The 20,790-nt window shown below is 49.1% G+C and overlaps 1 protein-coding gene across 4 annotated transcripts in view; it reads left to right on the top strand.

The window, feature by feature from the left end:
* The window catches only part of LOC309526442 (nuclear receptor subfamily 1 group D member 1-like), a 55,955-nt gene extending 39,468 nt beyond the window's left edge, over positions 1-16,487 (top strand). For all 4 annotated transcript variants that reach the window (XM_082212547.1, XM_082212549.1, XM_082212548.1 and 1 more), the window contains 7 exons: positions 2,901-3,191; positions 4,308-4,396; positions 6,218-6,362; positions 7,973-8,493; positions 11,755-11,940; positions 13,145-13,355; positions 15,178-16,487. In XM_082212547.1, the coding sequence (XP_082068673.1) occupies positions 2,901-3,191; positions 4,308-4,396; positions 6,218-6,362; positions 7,973-8,493; positions 11,755-11,940; positions 13,145-13,355; positions 15,178-15,374 (1,640 nt within the window). In that variant the 3' untranslated portion in view covers positions 15,375-16,487. The remainder of the gene's footprint in view (positions 1-2,900; positions 3,192-4,307; positions 4,397-6,217; positions 6,363-7,972; positions 8,494-11,754; positions 11,941-13,144; positions 13,356-15,177) is intronic.
* The last annotated feature ends 4,303 nt before the right edge of the window (positions 16,488-20,790 follow it).

Raw genomic sequence — 20,790 nt, forward strand, 5'->3', positions numbered from 1 at the left:
AGCACATTGTGGGACATGCATGCCTTGTTGAACTGTTTGCTTTTAGGCTGAAGTCCAGAGCCCACCATAGAAGTTGAATCTTTGGCTTTGTTGTTCACATTTAAGGGAGTTTGGGCTGTTCTCTGTTTGGAGAAGAGGCCCGCTGTTTAGAGTTCGAGAATTCCTTGATCTAGGCCAAAGCTCAAATACAGTTCTAGATCATGCAAGCGAATTCCCAGATGCCCCTTCAGCCTGACGGTCTGCCGAGCAGAATGGTTTGAGTGCGCTCTCTCGCTGGGAAGAAACTCTTTTCCCATGCCCAAAGTTGGTTTTAAGGCTGGCGCTGCTTGCAGCCTGAACAAGCTGCCCTTGCCCTTATAAGCTTCACAATGCCTAGGAAAACATAAAAGAGAGGCGGTTTATTTTTGGCACATGTTTTTGAAGCCAGGGGTTTTTGCAGGACAGAGCTGAGTGACGATGATTGGCCCTTACGGCAAATTAAACTCATTCTGTCACCAAAAGATAGAAGGGAGCGAGGGAGTGTGGAGACGTTTGCTCGGAAAGTACTTCTCCGTTCCTGATGTAGGTCGCATGCGGATGTGGTGTGTGAGTTTGGGCACATAAGTCGAGGAGCCAGAGGGAGTGCGGCTCCCGTAACGCTTCTGTGTGGTCCACTTTACAAAATCCTTGTGCAATGGAGCACATCTCTGCTTCTTTGGGGGGGGGGGCAGAGGAGAAAATTTTGAGTTAGTGAAGGAGGCATCAGGAAAAGGGAGAGGAGCTGAGAGCTGGTGGGACCATTGGCCTCCCCCTATGGCTCTTCAGGAACAATGAGAGTTGTCATCCCGCAATGTCTAGAGGGCCAGAGGATCCCACCTGTACTTTATAGGGATGTCAAGGAGCTATTGTTGTTAAAGAGCTTTCTTTAGCCTCTCTATAGTCTCTTCCCTTTGGCCAGGCCTGAACACACAGGCTGATCTCCCATCCTGATCAATTCCTCTGACATCAGGCTCACAACCTGCCCTGGCCTTGAGACCTGGCGGTGCAAAGCCATTAAAAAGCGTGTTAAGGGGCATTTTCACCACGCAGTTCCCTAAATGCGCTGTTGGAAGGGAAGCCAGTTGCCCTGAGCCGATGGGGCCTCTGGTTTGGCATTTGCAGTGGCACCTTGTGGGGTCCTGGCACAGCCTCTGCCTCTCAGATGGCCGCTTTCGTGCCTTCATATGCGTGCCATCCGCTTGCCCTAGTTTTCGCGCAGCACGTGTCGCCCGGGCCACACCATTCTCCGCTCTTCCCCATGCGCCGTCCCACATGGAGGCTGCATGCGTTCAGTCGGTCACTGGCTTCACACCTTCAGGCACAGCTGCCAGCTCAGTGCCCTGGCGGAAAGAGACACAGTTTTTTGCAGGGAGGAAGGGAGGGGCAGTGGTTTGCGGCAGCAGTGACCCCATTCGAGGCCGCTTTCCCCATTTCCTCCTCTCCGACCTCGGTGCGCAGGTTTTGACCAGTCAGACGGCTGACACACATACCGTCTGCGAAAAGACAGAGCCATGATTTGTCATTAGATGGGGTGCAGCAACGGTGGTTCGAAATCACAGCCAGGTTGATGTTGGATGAATGCTAAAGGCACCATTTGAAATCAGCAACGGATGTTGTCTTACTATTGCTTTCGCTTCTCGCAGCCGTCGTAGATTGCAGAATAAAGTTTTCTTGGAGCTTTCAGCAGAAAGTTGCTCAGCTTGGCCTTGATCAGTGGTTCCGCAAGCCACCTCATATTCTCCATTGTTCCCTTTCCTCTCTTCCAGCAATGTCCTATATGGCACTAGTTCACGGTGATTTTTGCTTTCTTTGGCCCTCAAGAAATGAGAGCTGAGGAATTGGAAGGATCCGTTTGCTAGCTGCCTGCCGGTGCCTATAAGAGAGTTGGTAGGCTGGAGGCAGGAACAAACTCACTTTATAGGAGTGCAAAAAGACGCCTCTAGTCACCAAGACCTCTTTGAACCCATGGTGCCCATTGCCTTGGCAAGGCTTCTGGAGTCTTCTGTGAAGACACACCCAGGGATGCCCTCCCTCTTTTTTTAAAGCAAACCAGGGGGGTCTGCTCACCCCCACACTGATTGTTTACATCCAAGCAATGGCATCTTGTAGGTGCACAGACTCTGGTGACCTGGTCCTTGCTCAGCCACGGCAGAAAATGTTGAATTAGAGAATCTCCGGGAATGTTTTCTGGAACATTTTCTTATGCAAATTAGGATCATTTGCATCTGTAAATTTTCAGTTTGCGTTGGAGGAATTATTTTTTTTAATGACCTGAAGAGTGATATAATTGAAGATAAAATAGTGACTGAGTGCTACATAGATATATTTATAATGTTGTGTTTTATGAGGATCATATGAGGATTATTACGAATGTATTTTTCTTTTTTCCTTCAGTTTTTGTGTCTGATATATTATTTTTTACTATTCTCCAGTTTGAATTTCATGGTACATTAGGTTGAAAACCTTTCATAAAACTTTTTTTTTTTAAAGAGTTTTCTAATTTAGTCTGCTCCTTTCACTTGTCTTTAGTAAACATACTTAACAACTTAGGGGTGGTTTGCCTAGTACTATATTGACAACTGGTACCTGTTCATTGTTACCAAGGTACTTAGGAAACAGGAAGCGTAGTTCTTCCCCTCCTCATTTTATGCTCACAACAACCCAGTGAGCTTCATGGCTGAGTGAGGATTCGAATGCAGGTCTCCCAGGTCAACATCTGACATTCAGTTTTATATTAGGGATCTCTTCAATCAAGTGACGTATATGACTCATAAGCAAATAAATGTTCCAAGCATGGTTTCAGCTCACACCTGCTAGGCGTCTCTCTGCAGTTCCACAGTCCTGATCTTTTCCTTACCTCCTCCTTGTCTACCTCTCTCCAGGTGGTGTGATCCTGTATGTGGGCTCCACAGCCGGCTCCAGCCCCACCCCAGGCAGCCCCCCCAGTGGATACCTGGTGCCTTCGCCTCAACACTCACTGCCATCCTCGCTGGAAGAGCTGACCCTTACGGAGATCGGGGCCATTAAGCCTCAACGGGCCAGCTCCCCGTCCTCGCCCAAGGTAGCCTTCCAGTTCCCCGAGGGCATCCGCTACCCCAGCAAGGGCCAGTCGCCCCCAACGCAGAGCAGGGTACCCGCTGCCAAACAGAACGGAGCCACTGGCACCTTCACAAGTAAGTGGCTCTCACTTTGTCAGTATCTTTGTTTGGGTGGTATTATTATTATTATTATTATTATTATTATTATTATTATTATTATTACAGTCCTACCTCATGTTAGGTCTGCTTCATGTTATAGTGGTACCTCGGGTTACATACGCTTCAGGTTACATAGGCTTCAGGTTACAGACTCTGCTAACCCAGAAATAGTACCTCGGGTTAAGAACTTTGCTTCAGGATGAGAACAGAAATCGTGCTCTGGCAGCGCGTTGGTAGCAGGAGGCCCCATTAGCTAAAGTGGTGCTTCAAGTTAAGAACAGTTTCAGGTTAAGAACGGACCTCCAGAACGAATTAAGTACTTAACCCGAGGTACCCCTGTACATTCTTTCAGGTTACGTCCCGCGGCGACCCGGAAGTACCAGAGAGGGCTACTTCCGGGTTTCGCCGCTGGCGCATGTGCAGACGTGCAAAATGACGTCATGCGCAGAAGCAGTGAATCGCAACCTGCGCGCGCGCAGACGCGCTGCTGCGGGTTGCGCTCTTTTCATGTTGCGAACTGGCCTCCGGAACGGATCGCGTTTGCAACCAGAGATACCACTGTATTGTCATTATCATTATCATTATTATTATTATTAGGTTTTTCAAAAAACTTTAACAAATTTACTTCACATCCAATTCCATGATTCTAAGATCTGCCTAGCTACTTGCGATTTTAAAACCTACCTTACTGCAAAGGCTCAAGGCTGGGGCCAGACTTCTCATTTACCTCCCTTTAATTTATCGCTTGGGAGCGCGAGCCCATTGCTACTCCCGTTTTAAAGAAGGGAAGAAACATTTCACTTAGCTGAAGCGGGTCTGGTGTTGTGTTGGCATACAAATCTCCATTTCCCTTGGGCCTGCACACTCAAAACCGGCCTTCCCCAACCAGCTGAATCTCCAGCCATTTTGGACTTAACAACTGCCATTACTATTGGGAGCGCTGCCACCTCTGGCTAATAATGCAAGTTATAGCTCCCGAAATCTGGAGGACGCCACGTTGGGGGGGGGGAGGGATTGGCAGGGGGCAGAGAGTGAGGGTGGAGAGGAGGGCACAGGTGGAGAATTAACCGCCATTCTTCTCTCCCTCAACAGAGACAGGTGGGATGGTGCTTCTCTGCAAGGTTTGCGGGGACATTGCCTCAGGCTTCCACTATGGCGTCCATGCTTGTGAGGGATGCAAGGTAAGCTGCGCTCTGCTTATTCTCCTTTTCACATGTCTAAAGTATTCTCTTAAGCGATAAGGACTGGAAATTGTGTTTTTTTCCCCCTAAGTAAAAAAGAACCAAGCTGAGGTGCTTAGAACACTGAATTTGGCACCTTTTATCGAATCTTCTGCTTGTGCATTGGAATGTGGATCACACGCAACTCTGGCTCTTGCGTGTGCTTTTCATAGATCTTGGGACTATGTTTTCCAAACCAGCTGTGAGCTCTGCATTAACTGGTTTACTTTTAAAGTGCCTTGCAGAAGTGATTACAGTGGTGCTTCGCAAGACAAAAATGATTCGTTCCGCGAGTCTTTTCGTCTTGCGATGTTTTTCGTCTTGCGAAGCACGGTCCGTCGCAACTGCGCCTCTTCAAGCGGCTTTAAAAAAGCGCAAGACGTTTTCGTCTTGCAAAGCAAGCCCATAGGGAAATTCGTCTAGCGAAGCAACGCAAAACTGAAAAACCCTTTCATCTAGCGAGTTTTTCGTCTTGCGAGGCATTCGTCTTGCGGGGCACCACTGTAGTCTTGACTCTCTCCTGCCCTTCTCCCTGTTTGCATTGAAAGCAGGCGTGCTGTATACTGCAATATGCCCCCTAGCCAAGTAGGCGTTGGAAGGCGACTCTCAGACATGGCTAGAAGAGACAAAACGGGTGCTTTGGTTATGCCCAGGGGCATTGCTAGGTGCTTATGCGGTAAAGGCCTTATGGCACAAGGCTGCATAGTATTTGCATATTCTAGTTTGTACATATATAAGCCTCTGGGAAATTAAGATTGCAAGTTGCTGGGAGACACACTAGCAGTGTGTGTGTGTGTGTGTGTGTGTCTGTCTGTCTGTCTGTCTGTCTGTCTCAAAAGGGGAGCAGGGAAGGGTTGATAGACCCAGACCCTGCTGCAAAACACGCCCCCCCCCCAAAGACCCCCACATACTGGGGCTCAGGCCATCTGGGTGGCCCTTTAACAGCATTCCTGCAACTTATCAAGCCAATTGGAGACCACTTTGTTGGCTGTCCATCCAAAGTGGCCCCCAGGGAATTTGGGGGAGATTTAACTTGTGCTAGGTTCCCTGTAGCTCTTTGCAACCCCTTCAGCCAACATTTGGAAAGGGGCTAACAGCATTTTCAGTTTTAAATACAACTCTGAAAACAGAGCAGATAGGGCATCTGGAATTTCCCAGACATAGCCAGGATTCATCCATCAAAAATAGTGTCCGGGTGGAATTTTTGAAAATGGGTTAAAATGCCCAGGAAAACCCGTATAAGAAGTGTTGAATTTTTTTGCGAATTTCCTGAAAAATAGCTAAGAAGCATCATTTTGGGGAGAGAGGTTCGCTTTTGGAAATATGGCAACCCTAAGTGCAGACCAGGGACGCGGGTGGCACTGTGGGTTAAACCACAGAGCCTCGGCCTTGCCGATCAGAAGGTCGGCGGTTCGAATCCCCGCGACGGGGTGAGCTCCTGTTGCTCGGTCCCTGCTCCTGCCAACCTAGCAGTTCAAAAGCACATCAAAGTGCAAGTAGATAAATAGGTACTGCTCCAGCAGGAAGGTAAACGGCGTTTCCGTGCGCTGCTCTGGTTCGCCAGAAGTGGCTTAGTCATGCTAGCCACATGACCCGGAAGCTGTACGCCGGCTTCCTTGGCCAATAAAGCGAGATGAGCGGCACAACCCCAGAGTCGGCCACAACTGGACCTAATGGTCAGGGGTCCCTTTACCTAAGTGCAGACCAGGGGGTCAGCGCGTGACGTGCGTTAGTATTAGTTTCTCTTTGCTAACCTGGTTGCTGTTTCATTCTGTCCGCCAGGGGTTCTTTCGCAGGAGCATTCAGCAGAACATCAACTACAAGATGTGTGTGAAGAACGAAAACTGTATGATCATGAGGATGAACCGCAACCGCTGCCAGCACTGCCGCTTCAAGAAGTGCCTGGCGGTGGGCATGTCAAGAGATGGTAAGCATCTAGGCAGGGTCAGAGCAGCAGCCAGAGCAGCAGACTCTTGCTCTCGGGGCTGTGGGTTCGAGCCCCACATTGGGCAAAAAAATCCTGCGTTGCAAGGGGTTGGACTAGATGACCCTTGAGGTCCCTTCCAGCTCTGCAATTCTATGATTCCATGTTCCAAAGTAATGAACTACTTTCAGTGACAATCCATAGCTTTGGATGTACATCAATAACAGGCCCTGTGGTTTTGCTGCAAGTGCGTTAGAATTAGTTGAGCAACACCAAACTGCATTGAAGTGTCCTGTGTTTCATCTAAGAGATAGTAGGCATAGTGTTTGTTTACAGTCTTGTAAAACACACTCCCCGTAGGAAAGGCAGACCTGGGGGCACCCTCCCTAAAATGGCTAGGGAGTGGGGCGTGAGAAAAGGGTGCTAGACCCTGGTTTGCTTTCTAATTAATGTTTCCCACAATACAAAGCCCAAGCCAGCCTTTAAAGCACAAGCAACGGCTGGCTGTTTCCTCTGCTCCTTTATTCTTACAAGGGCACTGTGTCAGCAAATCCTTTGGTTGATAAATAGAGCCCTGGGCTGATTTATGCTTCCAGGCCAGGATTTCCAGGGCAACGGAGAAAGTTGTGGGAGGAGCCCCTCTTGCCCGGAAAGCAAGCAGCATCCTTTGATTAATGGTCACGACAACTCTCTTGGGTACATGATAGATGTACCCAGAAACCTTGAGGAGCTGGTGACTAATTCCGGCTTTGCAGTGATGCTGTGGGTTTGGGAACAGGATTGGGTCTGCTCCCCCTCCGCTTTGTCTGCGGAAAAGTTAATGCCAAAATCGGCAGTCACCGCCACCCCACAAGTTGCAGAAATTGTGCATACGTGCAGTGGGTCGGTGCATCTAGCTGTTAACCAGAACAGCTGGTTCAAGCCCACCCACCCAGGGACGGCTGTGGGCATTGCAGAGGTTTGGACTAGAAGACCCTCAGGACCCCTTCCTCCAGTGTGGTGTAGTGGTTAAGAGCGGTAGATTCGTAATCTGGTGAACCGGGTTCGCTTCCCCGCTCCTCCACATGCATCTGCTGGGTGACCTTGGGCCAGTCACACTTCTTTGAAGTCTCTCAGCCTCACTCACCTCACAGAGTGTTTGTTGTGGGGGAGGAAGGGAAAGGAGAATGTTAGCCGCTTTGAGACTCCTTCGGGCAGTGATAAAGCGGGATATCAAATGCAAACTCCTCTTCTCCACAGTTTTCTATGATTCTATGTGAGATCAGCTTACCTGATTTGGCCTGTACCTATTTCAGTGGTGTTTGAGGCAATTCCGAAGGGCTTCACCGCTGTCTTCGCCTCCCCACCCACTCCAGTGCTGCCAGGTTGAAAGCAAGAACAGGGAGTATTTGGGTGGGTGCAGTTTCCCCCACATTAGCATAGGGACAAGGAGAAAAGCTTCTCATGCCGAAATCTTCCATCACTACAGATTATCCTCAACTTGCTGTTTATTTTCCGGACGGCGGCATGCTGTCCCCAACAGCTGTCCCCTTGACTTGCCCAAGACGGGCCTGTTTCATGACGTCCTTTTCTCTCGCTCACATTCTCCTGCCATTTCTCCCCCCCCCCAACAGCTGTGCGCTTTGGGCGCATTCCTAAACGGGAGAAGCAGCGCTTGCTGGATGAGATGCAGAGTTACATGAACAGCCTGAACGAGGCCCCCATGGACGTTGGCATGAGCCCCGAGGCGGACGCCGCCCCACCCAGCCCCAACGCCCAGGAAGAGGAGGCCATCAGTGCCATCTCGAGGGCTTACCACGACATCTTCGTCAGCAGCCAGGACCGCCTGGGCAAGCGGGGAGGGTCCCCCGGGAGCGAGGCCTGCCCTTTGACCAACTACAACGATCAGCAGCTGAACAACTCCTACGGCTACGGGCAGTACGAGTCGGCCACCCTGCGCACGTCCAGCTACGGCCCCCAGGACCCTCCCGGCTTCGTGGACAACGGCTCCCGGTGCTTTGGCAACGAGATCTTCAAGGCCCAGCAAGCCGGCTATCTGCACAATGCCGGGTGCTACCCAGCCTTTGAGTACGGCTATCCTGAAGCAAACGCCCAGAGGGGCTGCCCCTGGCGGGGTACTACCAGTCGAGGCATCGTAAGTACTAGAATTAAATATTATATTGGGGAAAACACTGCCATTGGATGTGTGGCGATAGCCACAAGAATGTAGGCATCTCTTGAAATAGGTTATGGAAGATGGGTAGGGACAATGATTGCCAACAAAGGAGCCTCCATGCAGAGGGGCATGATACCTTAAGATCTTCAGGGCAGACAATGGGATGGTTATCTTCTCTGCATCTGAACTTTTCATTACTCCCCAGTGTTGGCCAGCTTCAGGGAAAGAGAGAATCATAATGATGCGAAGGGTCAGTGCATCTAGCTATTGTTAACCACAACGTTGATGGTTCAAAACCACCCAGGAATGGCTGTGGGCAGGATCCCTGCATCGCAGGGAGTTGGGCTAGCTCTACAGTTCTGTGATTCAGTGCTTCTGAGTGGGCTTGAGCCTCAGCACGGCTCAGTTTGGAAATCAGGCACTGGGCCGAGCTGCGGTGGAAGACTGCCTGCAGATTGCAAAGCTGGGCTTGCTGGCTGCTGCAGGATCTCCAGCAGGACGCTCTGGTTTTCAGCTGGGAAACGCTTCAAGCTCCCTCTGTTGGAAACAATGCTCTCTGCACCGCAAATGGGCCCTTTTCAAGAGCCCTCAGGGCTATAATAATTACAGCATCTTAGGTTACATTTTAGGATTAAAGGCAACCTTCCCTTTAGAAATGACCTGCTTGAATCAGGGCAATAGTATTCCAAGATCTAGCCACATGTGCACATCGCATAGGGATGTGGGTGGCGCTGTGGGTTAAACCACAGAGCCTAGGACTTGCCAGTCAGAAGGTCGGCAGTTCGAATCCCCGCGACGGGGTGAGCTCCCGTTGCTCGGTCCCTGCTCCTGCCAACCTAGCAGTTTGAAAGCATGTCAAAGTGCAAGTAGATAAATAGGTACCACTCCAGTGGGAATTTCCGTGCGCTACTCTGGTTCGCACAAATAATCTGCACAAGTGGCAAACTACCACATGAAGAAACATGGTCCTAGCCCAGCCGTCTCCCCTGCAGAGAAGCTTTTCCTTTTTGCACAGTTATAAAAACACGAGCCCTCTTTGTGGCATGAAGTGGCGCACTGCATTCTGCTACTGCAGGGCAGGGCGGGAGGGAATTTCAAGTGAATACTGGGAGTGGGGTGACCTCTGCCCAGGGTCTTACACACACAAACACACACCTATGCATTTTTCTCCCAGTGGAGCTTCTTGAGAGGAGATAACTCCCACTGGAAGGAAAAATAGTCACAAACAGTTTTGTGTATGAAATGATGTGCAAGGCGAGGAAAAGCTGTTTGATAGATTACCTGTTTCTTCCCCCACTGCCATTTATATGAAGGGTGGGAAACCGACAACCCTCCCATCAACCTCAGCCAACATGGCCAAAGATCAGGGTTTACGGGAGTTGAAGTCCCAACAATATGTGGAAGACCCCAAGTTCTCCATCTCTTCCTTGCAGAGCTAATTGAAGGAGGCAGTCAGGAGTTTTGCCCTTGCAGATGTTGCTGATCTGTTGACACTGAGCTTTTAAATAAAAGTGGTTGGTTTTATTGTTCACGATGTTTTTATGACACCCTACTCTGGGATTTATTTTTAAGTGAAAAGGAGACCATAAATTTCTCAAATAAAGAATAAATATTTTTTTAAAACAAATTTTAATGGTTCTTAAAGAAATACAGATACAGTGGTACCTCAGGTTACATACACTTCAGGTTACAGACTCTGCTAAGCCAGAAATAGTGCTTCAGGTTAAGAACTTTGCTTCAGAATGAGAACAGAAATTGGGCTCCGGCGGTGCAGCGGCAGCAGGAGGCCCCATTAGCTAAAGTGGTGCTTCAGGATAAGAACAGTTTCAGGTTAAGTACAGACCTCCAGAACAAATTAAGTACTTAACCAGAGGTACCACTGTAACCATTAAACGCTTCCCCAGAAGCACATCCAATGGTCTTTGTTTTATCCATTGTCTCTAGACATATACTTAACACATTCAACTTTCAAACATATTACTTAACGTAACTCTTCCACTGAGAATAGTGAGCGGTTGGTATAAGAAGGTCTTGATTTTAGTCATTAACATAGTTAAAGAAAGGGGTCCACGTTTCTTGGAAGGTGTCTCCATTTGTTATGCCTTTAATTGCCCTCCTGCGTCTGGTGAGGACATTGCTATATGCCAGATATTATTTTGCCATATGTTCAGGGGTATTTCAGTCTGAATAATAAATACATTTTAATTGACTAAAGATTACTACTCCCCCCCACCCCTTGTGTCGGTGGTTCAAATTCGTGCGACGGGGCAAGCTCCCATCGCTCTGTCCCAGCTCCTGCCAACCCTAGCAGTTCGAAAGCACACCAGTGCAAGTAGATAAATAGGTACCACTGCGGCGGGAAGGTAAACGGCATTTCTGTGCGCTCTGGCTTTCGTCACGGTGTTCCGTTGCGCCAGAAGCGGTTTAGCCATGCTGGCCACATGACCTGGAAAGCTGTCTGTGGACAAACGCCAGCTCCCTCGGCCTGAAAAGTGAGATGAGCGCCGCAATCCCATAGTCGCCTTTGACTGGACTTAACCATCCAGGGGTCCTTTACCATTTACTTTGATTACACGAACCACCCTTTGCAATATAAGGTGGTGTGACGTTAACATATGAGAGTGCAGGAGGTGAAATAGTTAAACAGGTTACCCAATCAGAACCCAGGGGGGTGGAGTCAGAGGGACTATAAAACCAGCTCTGGGAAGGGCGAAAGGGCAGTTGGTTGGGAGTTGGGTGGTTGGTTGGAGTGGGAGTGAATTGGGATAGAGTCTGGGTAGGTTGAGTTAGTGTAGCGAAATAAGCTGAGTCAGGAACAGTTAGGAGCTAGGAAGACAAGTAAATATCTGAGAGGTGGTTTAGTGAGAGCAGCTAGCGGAAGTTATAGGTCTGGATAGGCACCCCATGATAGTAACTGACTGAGACCGTTTATGAAACCACACGCTTGTTAAACTGCAATAAATAAACAGAGGTGTATGTTCCAACTTAACCCTGACTGGACTCAGTATTTTACCAGGTGGGGCCTGGGTGGTGGCAAGCGAGAAAAAAAGTGGTGGCACAGGGATCAATAGATGGTGAAACGTCCGGGGACCCTGTGTGAGCGCCACAGGCGGCAGTAAAGATGCATCTTTTGGAAGTAAATAAATGGTATTTGTCGCTTGCCGAAGCAGTGTATTTGCAAGGGTTTCTTCTGGCTAGATCGAGCTTAACCTTCTTTGCTGACACCCTTGTTGTACGCAGGCCTGTCCTCTGAACGCCACCCCCTATTGCAGCAACGGCAAGAGCAGCCAGCAAGTGTGGGAGGAATTTTCGCAGTGCTTCACGCCAGCCGTCAAGGAGGTGGTGGAGTTTGCCAAGAGCATCCCCGGGTTCCAGTCCCTCTGCCAGCAAGACCAAGTCATGCTGCTGAAAGCAGGCACTTTCCAGGTAAGAACAGAAGCAGGACCCACATGCAATAGCACTTCTCCCCATTGTGATTCTCAGCAACTGGTATTCAGGGACAGCCTACCTGCACCAGAGGAGGTAGAATCATAGAACTGGGCCACAAGGGTCATCTAGTCCAACCCCCAGCATTGCAGGAATTTTTGCCCAACGTGAGACTCGAACCCATGACCTTGAAATGAATACTTTCATGCTCTACCAACTGAGCTGTAGAATCTACCCATTGTGGCTAGCAGCCAGCGACAGCCTTAGGCACCGTATTTTTTGCTCTATAAGACTCACCAGACCACAAGACACACCTAGTTTTTGGAGGAGGAAAACAAGAAAAAAAACACCATTCTGAATCTCAGAAGCCAGAACAGCAAGAGGGATCGCTGCACAGTGAAAGCAGCAATCCCTCTTGCTGTTCTGGCTTCTATGATAGCTGCGCAGCCTGCATTCGCTCCATAAGACGCACACACATTTCCCCTTACTTTTTAGGAGGGAAAAAGCGAGTCTTATGGAGCAAAAAATACGGTAATTCTTCTTTTGCCCTGGGCCTCACGGATGAAGCTAGATGCATACTCTCCTTGGGCAAAAAATAGCTTGCACCAGAGGCAGTCATTGTGGTGCTCTTCAGATGTTTTTTAGACTCCATCTCCCAACATCACTTACTCTTGGCCATGCTGGCAGGGTCACAATATTGTTGCATTTTTGGAGGGCCCTGTCATTGCTTAGCAATTGGCTCTCACGCAGGGGACCCGAAAGGCCTGCCTTAAGCAGCACTCTTGCGCCTTCAGACAGCTGCGCAGCAGGCTGAACTTTAGCAAATGTAGTTCCTCCCACTGCTCAAAAACAGAAAAAGGTCAGACCTGCCACCCTGTGCTATGGACAGGAGAACTTTAAGGGTACCTGGCACAAGTCAATCTCGAACCTCAAATGAAAAACTCAGTGCGGCCTGTGATAGGGATGGGCAGAGACACCCTTTGTGCTTTCAGGGCTATGCCCTGCTTTTCAAAATACCCTGCCGGCTTCCCAGCATCTCCTTCCACCTGGTAATAGGACATGGCAACAGGCAATTCCAAAGCCTTGTTTTGGAATCAATGAACGATTAGCTCAGGAAGGCCTTTTTCTTCATTCCTAGGATGTTGGTCAAAGTGGCAGCCCGTTTGCTTAGACCTCAACCTTCCCCTCTTCTTTCCCTTCCCAGGTGCTGATGGTTCGCTTCTCCTCCCTGTTCAGCCCCAAGGAGAAGGTGGTGACCTTCCTGAGTGGGGAGACATACTCCCTCTGCAGCCTACGTACCATGGGCATGGGCTCACTGCTGGACGCCATGTTTGAGTTCAGCGAGAAGCTCAGTTCCCTGGACTTGGACGCACAGGAGATGGCGCTCTTCATGGCCGTAGTCCTGGTCTCAGCCGGTGAGTCAAGGGGTCATAACTGGCCTGGTTGGGTAGGAGGAGCATTCTGCAGCTTGCATTAAAGGCTTTCGCTGTACAGTGGTGCCTCGCAAGACGAAAAGAATCCGTTCTGTGATTCTCTTCGTCTAGCGGTTTTTTCATCTTGCGAAGCAAGCCCATTGAAGGATTAGCGCTTTTAGCGGCTTTTAGCGGCTTATCTGCTGATCGGATCAGCTGATAAGCAGCTTAGAAAAAGGGGGGGAGGGGAAAAAAACCAGCAGGAACTCGCAAGACATTGTCGTCTTGCGAAGCAAGCCCATAGGAAATTCGTTTTGCGAAGCACCTCCAAAATGGAAAACTCTTTCGTCTAGCGAGTTTTCTGTCTTGCGAGGCATTCGTCTTGCGGGGCACCACTGTACTTGCGGTCCTGTGCTGGGAGAATCCCAAATGATTCCTTCTCGCCTTGGAGCAATTAAAGGCGCCCAGCCCTGCAGACAGAGGTTAAAGCTAGAAGACTGCAGTATTTACAGAGGGGTCTTAATCTTTTATAGCCATCACTGCTTACCCTGTTGATTAAGGTTTTTTTAAAGATTTATTTTCATTTTATCAGACTTGATAGTTACACACACACACACACAGAGACAGTAACAGTAAAATACTTTGAGATAATATATCTCCTGCCCATCTGGCTGGGTTGCCCCAGCCACTCTGGGCAGCTTCCAATACAGTGGTACCTTGGGTTACATACACTTCAGGTTACAGACTCTGCTAACCCAGAAATAGTGCTTCAGGTTAAGAACTTTGCTTCAGGATGAGAACAGAAATCGTGCAGCGGCGGCGCAGCGGCAGCAGGAGGCCCCATTAGCTAAAGTGGTGCTTCAGGTTAAGAACAGTTTCAGGTTAAGAACGGACCTCCAGAACAAATTAAGTACTTAACCCGAGGTGCCAGTGTACATATAAAAATATACATCAAACATTAAAAACTTCCTGATATAGGGCTGGTTTTGGATGTCCTTTTTTTTTTAAAGCAAATTTGATTTACATTTCTAGCTTTTATGGGGCAAATTGGTATGAGAAACGCCTGGCAAAAAAATTCAGAAGTTCAAAGCAGTTGCTGAATGATATTTCCGATAGTCAGCAGTGAAGCTTCCCTGCCTTCATTTTGTGTGTATTCCAGCATAATTTATTGGTGCAGAATTTGTGTCATTTCAGAACAGGATTATTACTATTTTTTAATGTTGAATTGTCATCTGCATCATAATGTCAGGGTGTCTCTAATAAGTGAGCTTGATGCTGACAAATAAACATTGCAACTATTTTAACTTTACAGTCATAGGTAAAGGTGAAGGGACCCCTGACCATTAGGTCCAGTCGTGGCTGACTCTGGGGTTGCGGCGCTCATCTCGCTCTATAGGCCGAGTTTGTCCACAGACAGTTTCCGGGTCATGTGGCCAGCATGGCTAAGCAACTTCTGGCGAACCAGAGCAGTGCACGGAAACACCATTTATCTTCCCACCTGAGTGGTACCTATTTATCTATTTGCACCGGCGTGCTTTCATACCTCGGGTTAAACGTGCTTCAGGTTGAGCGTATTCAGGTTACGCTCCACGGCGACCCGGAAGTAACGGAGTTACAAAATGATGTCACGTGCAGAAGCGGCAAATCGCGACGCACAGACGCGGGTTGCGTTTGCTTCAGGATGCAAACAGGGCTCCGGAACGGATCCCGTTCACATCCAGAGGTAACCACTGTACCATTCTTTCCCCAGGGAAATGAAAACCCCTCTGTTCTCCACGTGTCTTTCCTGTTTCTGTCAACTCAATACCTTTGCTTTGGTTTTCAGATCGCTCTGGCATCTCTGACGTGGATGCAGTCGAAATCCTCCAGGAGACGTTAATCCGGGCCTTGCGGACTCTCGTGACTAAGAAGCACCCGGACGACTCCACGCTTTTCCCCAAGCTGCTCCTCCGCCTGCCTGACCTGAGAACCCTCAACAACCAACATTCAGAGAAACTCCTTGCCTTCCGGATCAACCCGTAAGCCCGCTGGACTGGACGGCTTCTGAAACCCTGCGAGTTTTGGGTAAGAAGAACCAAGAATCGACCATCAAGCAAACTTAATGCATCGGACTAAATTTTGCTCCGTGGGGAGAAGATGGTGACGGTGAAAGGAGAGGAGCATAAGGGATCCGGCAAGGGAGGGGAACCCATAGCCCATCGCAGCTGGGATCTACTAGAGCGGATCCCTCCCTGGCGAGGAGACCAGACACAGGAGGAAGGGTTTGTTTCCCAGATAGTGCTCTCCGTGGCGCTGTGCAGATTGAAGATCATTTATTTTGCTAGAGGAGATCAGGCAAACGAGCTGGACACGCGTTGTACCGTGTTGTTTTTCAAATGTGTGCTGATATATATATATATATATGTATATATTTATATATATATATACATACAGTACACGCATATATATCTTACTTTCCATGTGATATTGTGTTGAAGTTCTGTATATAAAAACACTGGGTTTATTGTGCGTAATTATAATAACTCTTGGTAGCGCTTCGTGGGGTGGGTGGGGGAGAGGAGGAAAAAAGGACAAACTGATAAGGCGAATGTTGCAACTCTAGCTCCTTTCCTTTTATCTGCATGCTACCGCAGCCCCAGGACTCAAGCCCCCCCCCCCGCAGTTCTTTTTTGGAATTCCTTTCTTTGGGGTGGGGAGTTTGCTCTGTTTCGTTGCTGCTCTTTCCCGAAGAAGGGATCGCACACACAGAACTAATTGCTATACCGTCTTTTAAGACGTTCAGTTTATGCCACAGATTTTACCGGGTAGGTGTTAGGGTTCAGATGCGTAACGTAGACCTGCTCAAATTGGGCCCCTTTCCCACCTCCATCCCTGCAACTGAACAAGTCCTCTTTGTCACGCCTGACACAAGTGTCTATCTCAATATTATATATATATTTTGTAAATGTTGCAAGCAAAAACACAAAAGGGGCTTCCACTAGTACAAGGGTCAGACTTGCTCTCAACTTTCAGAGGCGGCCATAGCATGCTAGGAAGGCTGTCGGGCCCCATGGTGTGGGAAGAGGACCGCTGCAAAGGGGCTAAGGCTGCAGTCCTTAACCTTGCTTACCTGGGAGTAAGTCCCATTGACTTTTGGAGGGCAGGCTCTCAGGAGGGCAAATGGAAGAAGCAGGAGTGCCTTCCTTGCCAAGTAAGGTTTAGGGAAACAAGCAGAGGTTAGCTGAGCCCTTAGGTAGAAAGGGCTAAGCAAAGCAAACACTCCGAATACCATTCCACCCAACCTTACCAGTTCCTTCCAGGCAATGGTGCTGCCTTTTTCCAGAAGAGCGAAGCTGTATGAGTACTCTCTCCCAAAATTCCAGAACCTAGTTTTCCATTTGAACCTGTAGATCTTGCTCACTTTCCAGGATATGGGGCACAGAGCCCCAGAGTCCTGGCTATCTTCCGAAGCTGCCTTTGTTATATTTAACCCCCAGTCTCTTATTCCAGATGTGCGAATATAACCCTAGACTGCTGGCTAATCACTTTCCTAACAACCAGTTAGTTGGCTTGTTCCCGGGGAGGCGGGGAACAGAATGGAGCCTAGAATTAGCTTGGTTCCAACATTTTCCTCCATTCGCTATACTGAAGGCTGTGTGTACTCTTCACACACACATACACCAGATTTTGAGCCAAGAAATGCTTAAATTTGTGACCTGGGTAAATTATGCAAATTAAATATCGCATTTGTTTATTCTGTACAGTTTATGCTGCTTCCACCAGATGGGAAATGTGCGGGTTTCCCCCCTTTTTTCTGGTGATGGGGATCACCTAGTGATCCCTGCAAGTTCTACTTGGTTTCTGATACCCAAGCTACACATGATGCCGGCAGGCCCGTGTCTGAAGTATAGGTGTCTCTGCATGGTTTTGCACACCAAAGGGGCACATGGGTGGCTGGGGGTGGCGATGTTCTGAACCCTTCATTTGTCCCTGCTCTTTTCTCCCTAGTTCTCCCCACCTCACCCCACCCAGGCTCAACACCAGCTAAAAGTGCCTGGGGAAAGGAGTTTTGAAGGAGAGAAAGATGGCCGGTGTTGGGGACAGTTCATTGTGCCCCTTAGGAGCTTTTAAGCTCTACCCCACCCCAGTCACTCTCTGTTTTACATGTGCTTTCTGCCATTGTCATGTGTAGTTTAGGTCTCGGACCTCGCCTTGCAAAGTCCAATGTTTTCAAAATTACTCTTGGGTTGTCAGGGGAAGAAGATTTATTTTCTGTTAAAAAGACGTTCTAAGGATGCTAAGTTCCGTGCTCGGAAGTGCAGGCACGTGGATTACACACAGCCTTGGTTATGTAGCTCCAGAGATCCCAGGAATTGTTTTCCTCGACTTTTGTATGTGAGACTGTGTAGATTTAAAAGGAGCCAAACCTTGAGGTTGGTTGGGATTTTATTTTATTCTTTTTTGAGGGGGAACTTGTAAGGGAGGCGACCAAAAAGGGGTCTTGGGCTCCCACTTATCTCCTGTATGGCCACCCTCCTGCTCCCACCCCCCAGTGTCCTAACTTGGCTGTAGTCAGCCCTGCCGCCCTATTCTCTGCATTGAAACATATCAGGTCTTTTTACATCCCATTGACAGGAGCTCTCATGGCATGTTTCAGTCACCCTCCTGTGTGCATGATGTGGGGGATATCTGTGTTCTTCGCAGGGTGGGAGGGACACTGTTGCTGCTGCTGCTGCTGCTGTTGTTGTTCAACACTGCTTTTAAAATGAAAAAAACGAACCAAACATTGCACTTTTCTTAGAAATCTAGAGGAAAAAAATGTATGTTATAACAAAGAATTCCCTCCCTAAACCGGAGTATATTTGCTGCAAAGGGAAAATAGAGAGGGTTTTATTTGCTGCTGCTGCTGTTGCTGCTGTTTGGAGTCCAAAAGACTCGCAAAAGATACCGACAGGAAAGAGAGTTTATTTTTTGTCTAATATTGAAGTGCAATAAATACATTGAAATATAAATAAAATAAAGACTTGCTTAACAGTGAAACAAGTGCCTGTCATTTTTGTGGAAGGTGATGCATTTGGTACCTTTTGGGTTTGTTTGGTTCTACTCTGTCTCCTTTTTTTTACAGCTGTAATTGCTAGTCTTCACCACTAGATGTCTGTGTAGACCACAGTTGGCCCATTTCTCCCCAAATATAGTACTCAAACCGGGCCTACTGACAGGCCTTCAGTGCATGGTAACCATGGGAACATCCAGCATATGCCAATTCTCAGCAAGTTGCATGTTTCTGCCACTGCATGCAAGACCCAGCTTTTGGCATGCAACCTCTGCAAATGCCAGGAAAATTAAATTTGTGTTTTGGTTTTAAATAAAAAAGCTGAAGCCTTGTGAGTAGCAACAAGAGCCCCAGACTGGCCTGGTGGGATCAGGCCCAAAGCCTTTAACCAGCATCCTGTTTCTCACAGGGACCAATGGGGGAATATACAGGAACCAGGTGCCGGCCCACCCATGAGGCAACAGCCTCAGGCGGCAGGGTCCATAGGGGTAGCGAATTCAGCCTCCAAGGAATGCATTGCCTGCTGCCGCTGCTGTGGAGGCGACGATAGCTGTGGCCCGCTCCTTGGTGGCTGGATCTGCCTCCTCAGCAATGCCCCTGAATGCTGTCTACTGCAGTCTCTGGGTGAATAGGAGGCTTTTGTGGTCCTCTCCCGCCCTTCTTCCCAATTTACATCTCCGCTACCCGCTTGTTCCTGGTGTAGATCTTCCCTCCCCCTTCTTTCCTGGTGGGGGACCCCCATTTTGTGGTTTGCCTCAGGTGCCAACATCTCCTGAGCAGCTGCTCAGTCTTCTGCAACAGAGGAGGGCAGCGGAGATGGCCCTATCATAAGCAGAGGAAGATGGCCGCTTCAGGTGGAGGGTGCTTGCCCCCCAAGCTAGCCTGCTGCACCCTGTCACCTCTGTTGAAGTGGCATTCAACTGCAGTCCTGTTGGCTTCTGTACATGGAAACTGGGGTGGCTAAGTCCCCATCTTGTCCTTTGCCTCAGAGGCAGCTGGTCTTGAATGAAAAGATTGAGAAAAACCCTGATTAATTGGGAGCGCATTTTTAACCTACCCCAAGGGTGGGTAAATTTGGGCCTGATTTCATGGGGGTGGCAAGAAGGGGGTGAAATGGGATACGGGCTAGCAAATGGGGACAGAAGTGCTCCTCCCACTGTTGGTTCTGGTCCCGTCCAGAATGTGGCCCTTGACTAAAAAACAATGTTCCCCATCCCTACAGTAAGCTCTAAAGGACTTTTTGCATTAAGGGAAGTGATAGGAAAGTGTGGGGTGACATTCGCTTTGACACAGTGCCATCTAACCTCCCTGCAAGCAGAACAGAATGAATGCCCCTTGAAATAGCCAACATCATCTTAAGGTAAAGGGACCCCTGACCATTAGGTCTAATCATGGCCGACTCTGGGGTTGCGGCGCTCATCTTGCTTTATTGGCTTCCGGGTCGTGTGGCCAGCATGACTAAGCCACTTCTGCCGAACCAGAGCAGCGCACGGAAACGCCGTTTACCTTCCCGCCAGAGCGGCAACTATTTATCTACTTGTACTTTGATGCGCTTTCGAACTGCTAGGTTGGCAGGAGCAGGGACCAAGCAATGGGAGTTCACCCCGTCGTGGGGATTCGAACCGCCAACCTTCTGATCAGCAAGTCCTAGGCTCTGTGGTTTAACCCACAGCACCACCCGCGTCCCAAATCATCTTATCTCGCAGCAAAACAAGTCAGGATGAATGCTCGATAAACACATTTTCTGGAAGCGCCTTTATTTCCTAGCAGATACGTACGTGTTTCCATCGGAAACTGTAGTGTTACCCCACAATTTCCCTGGCCAGTCTTCCCCAAGCTGGCGGCCTCCAGATGTTTCAGACTACAACTCCCATCGCCCCCGACTCTTGGCTGGCCTGGGGCGATGGGATTTGTAGTCCAAAGTATGTAGAAGGCGCCAGGTTGGGGCAGGCTGGCCTAGGCACTTGCAAAGGGAGAGGTAAACAAGACCTTGACAGAGGTCCTTTCCCCGTTATGCGCACGCCACCAAAAACTACGGCACGGGCAGTCTCCCCTTTTTGCCTGCCTGCGCTTCGGAATAGGGTGCCCATTTCTCCACACGGACCTCATTGTACCCCACCGCCAGTGCATAATCTGGCAAGATGCAAGGATGAATGTTTGTGCCTCCTCGCTGAGGTCCCTTTCCCTCAATAGCCCCGTTGTTCCTGGGCCGCCTGGCTTGGCCCTGCAGCCCCCGGAATCACCTCAGCTTTGCGGTAACCAGCCGTCTACTTTGTTTGACTTGAGACCCGGCCAAGAGGCCTGGACAAGGCAAGAATTGTGGAGAGCTGTGGAGAGCAGAGGAGAGAGAGGGAGACTGGTCCCCTGCATCTCTGGGAGTCTGCTGGCGGGAATCACCTTCTCCCT

This window comes from Podarcis vaucheri (assembly GCF_965113315.1).
Source record: "Podarcis vaucheri genome assembly, chromosome: 2".
Taxonomy (NCBI): Eukaryota; Metazoa; Chordata; class Lepidosauria; order Squamata; family Lacertidae; genus Podarcis; species Podarcis vaucheri.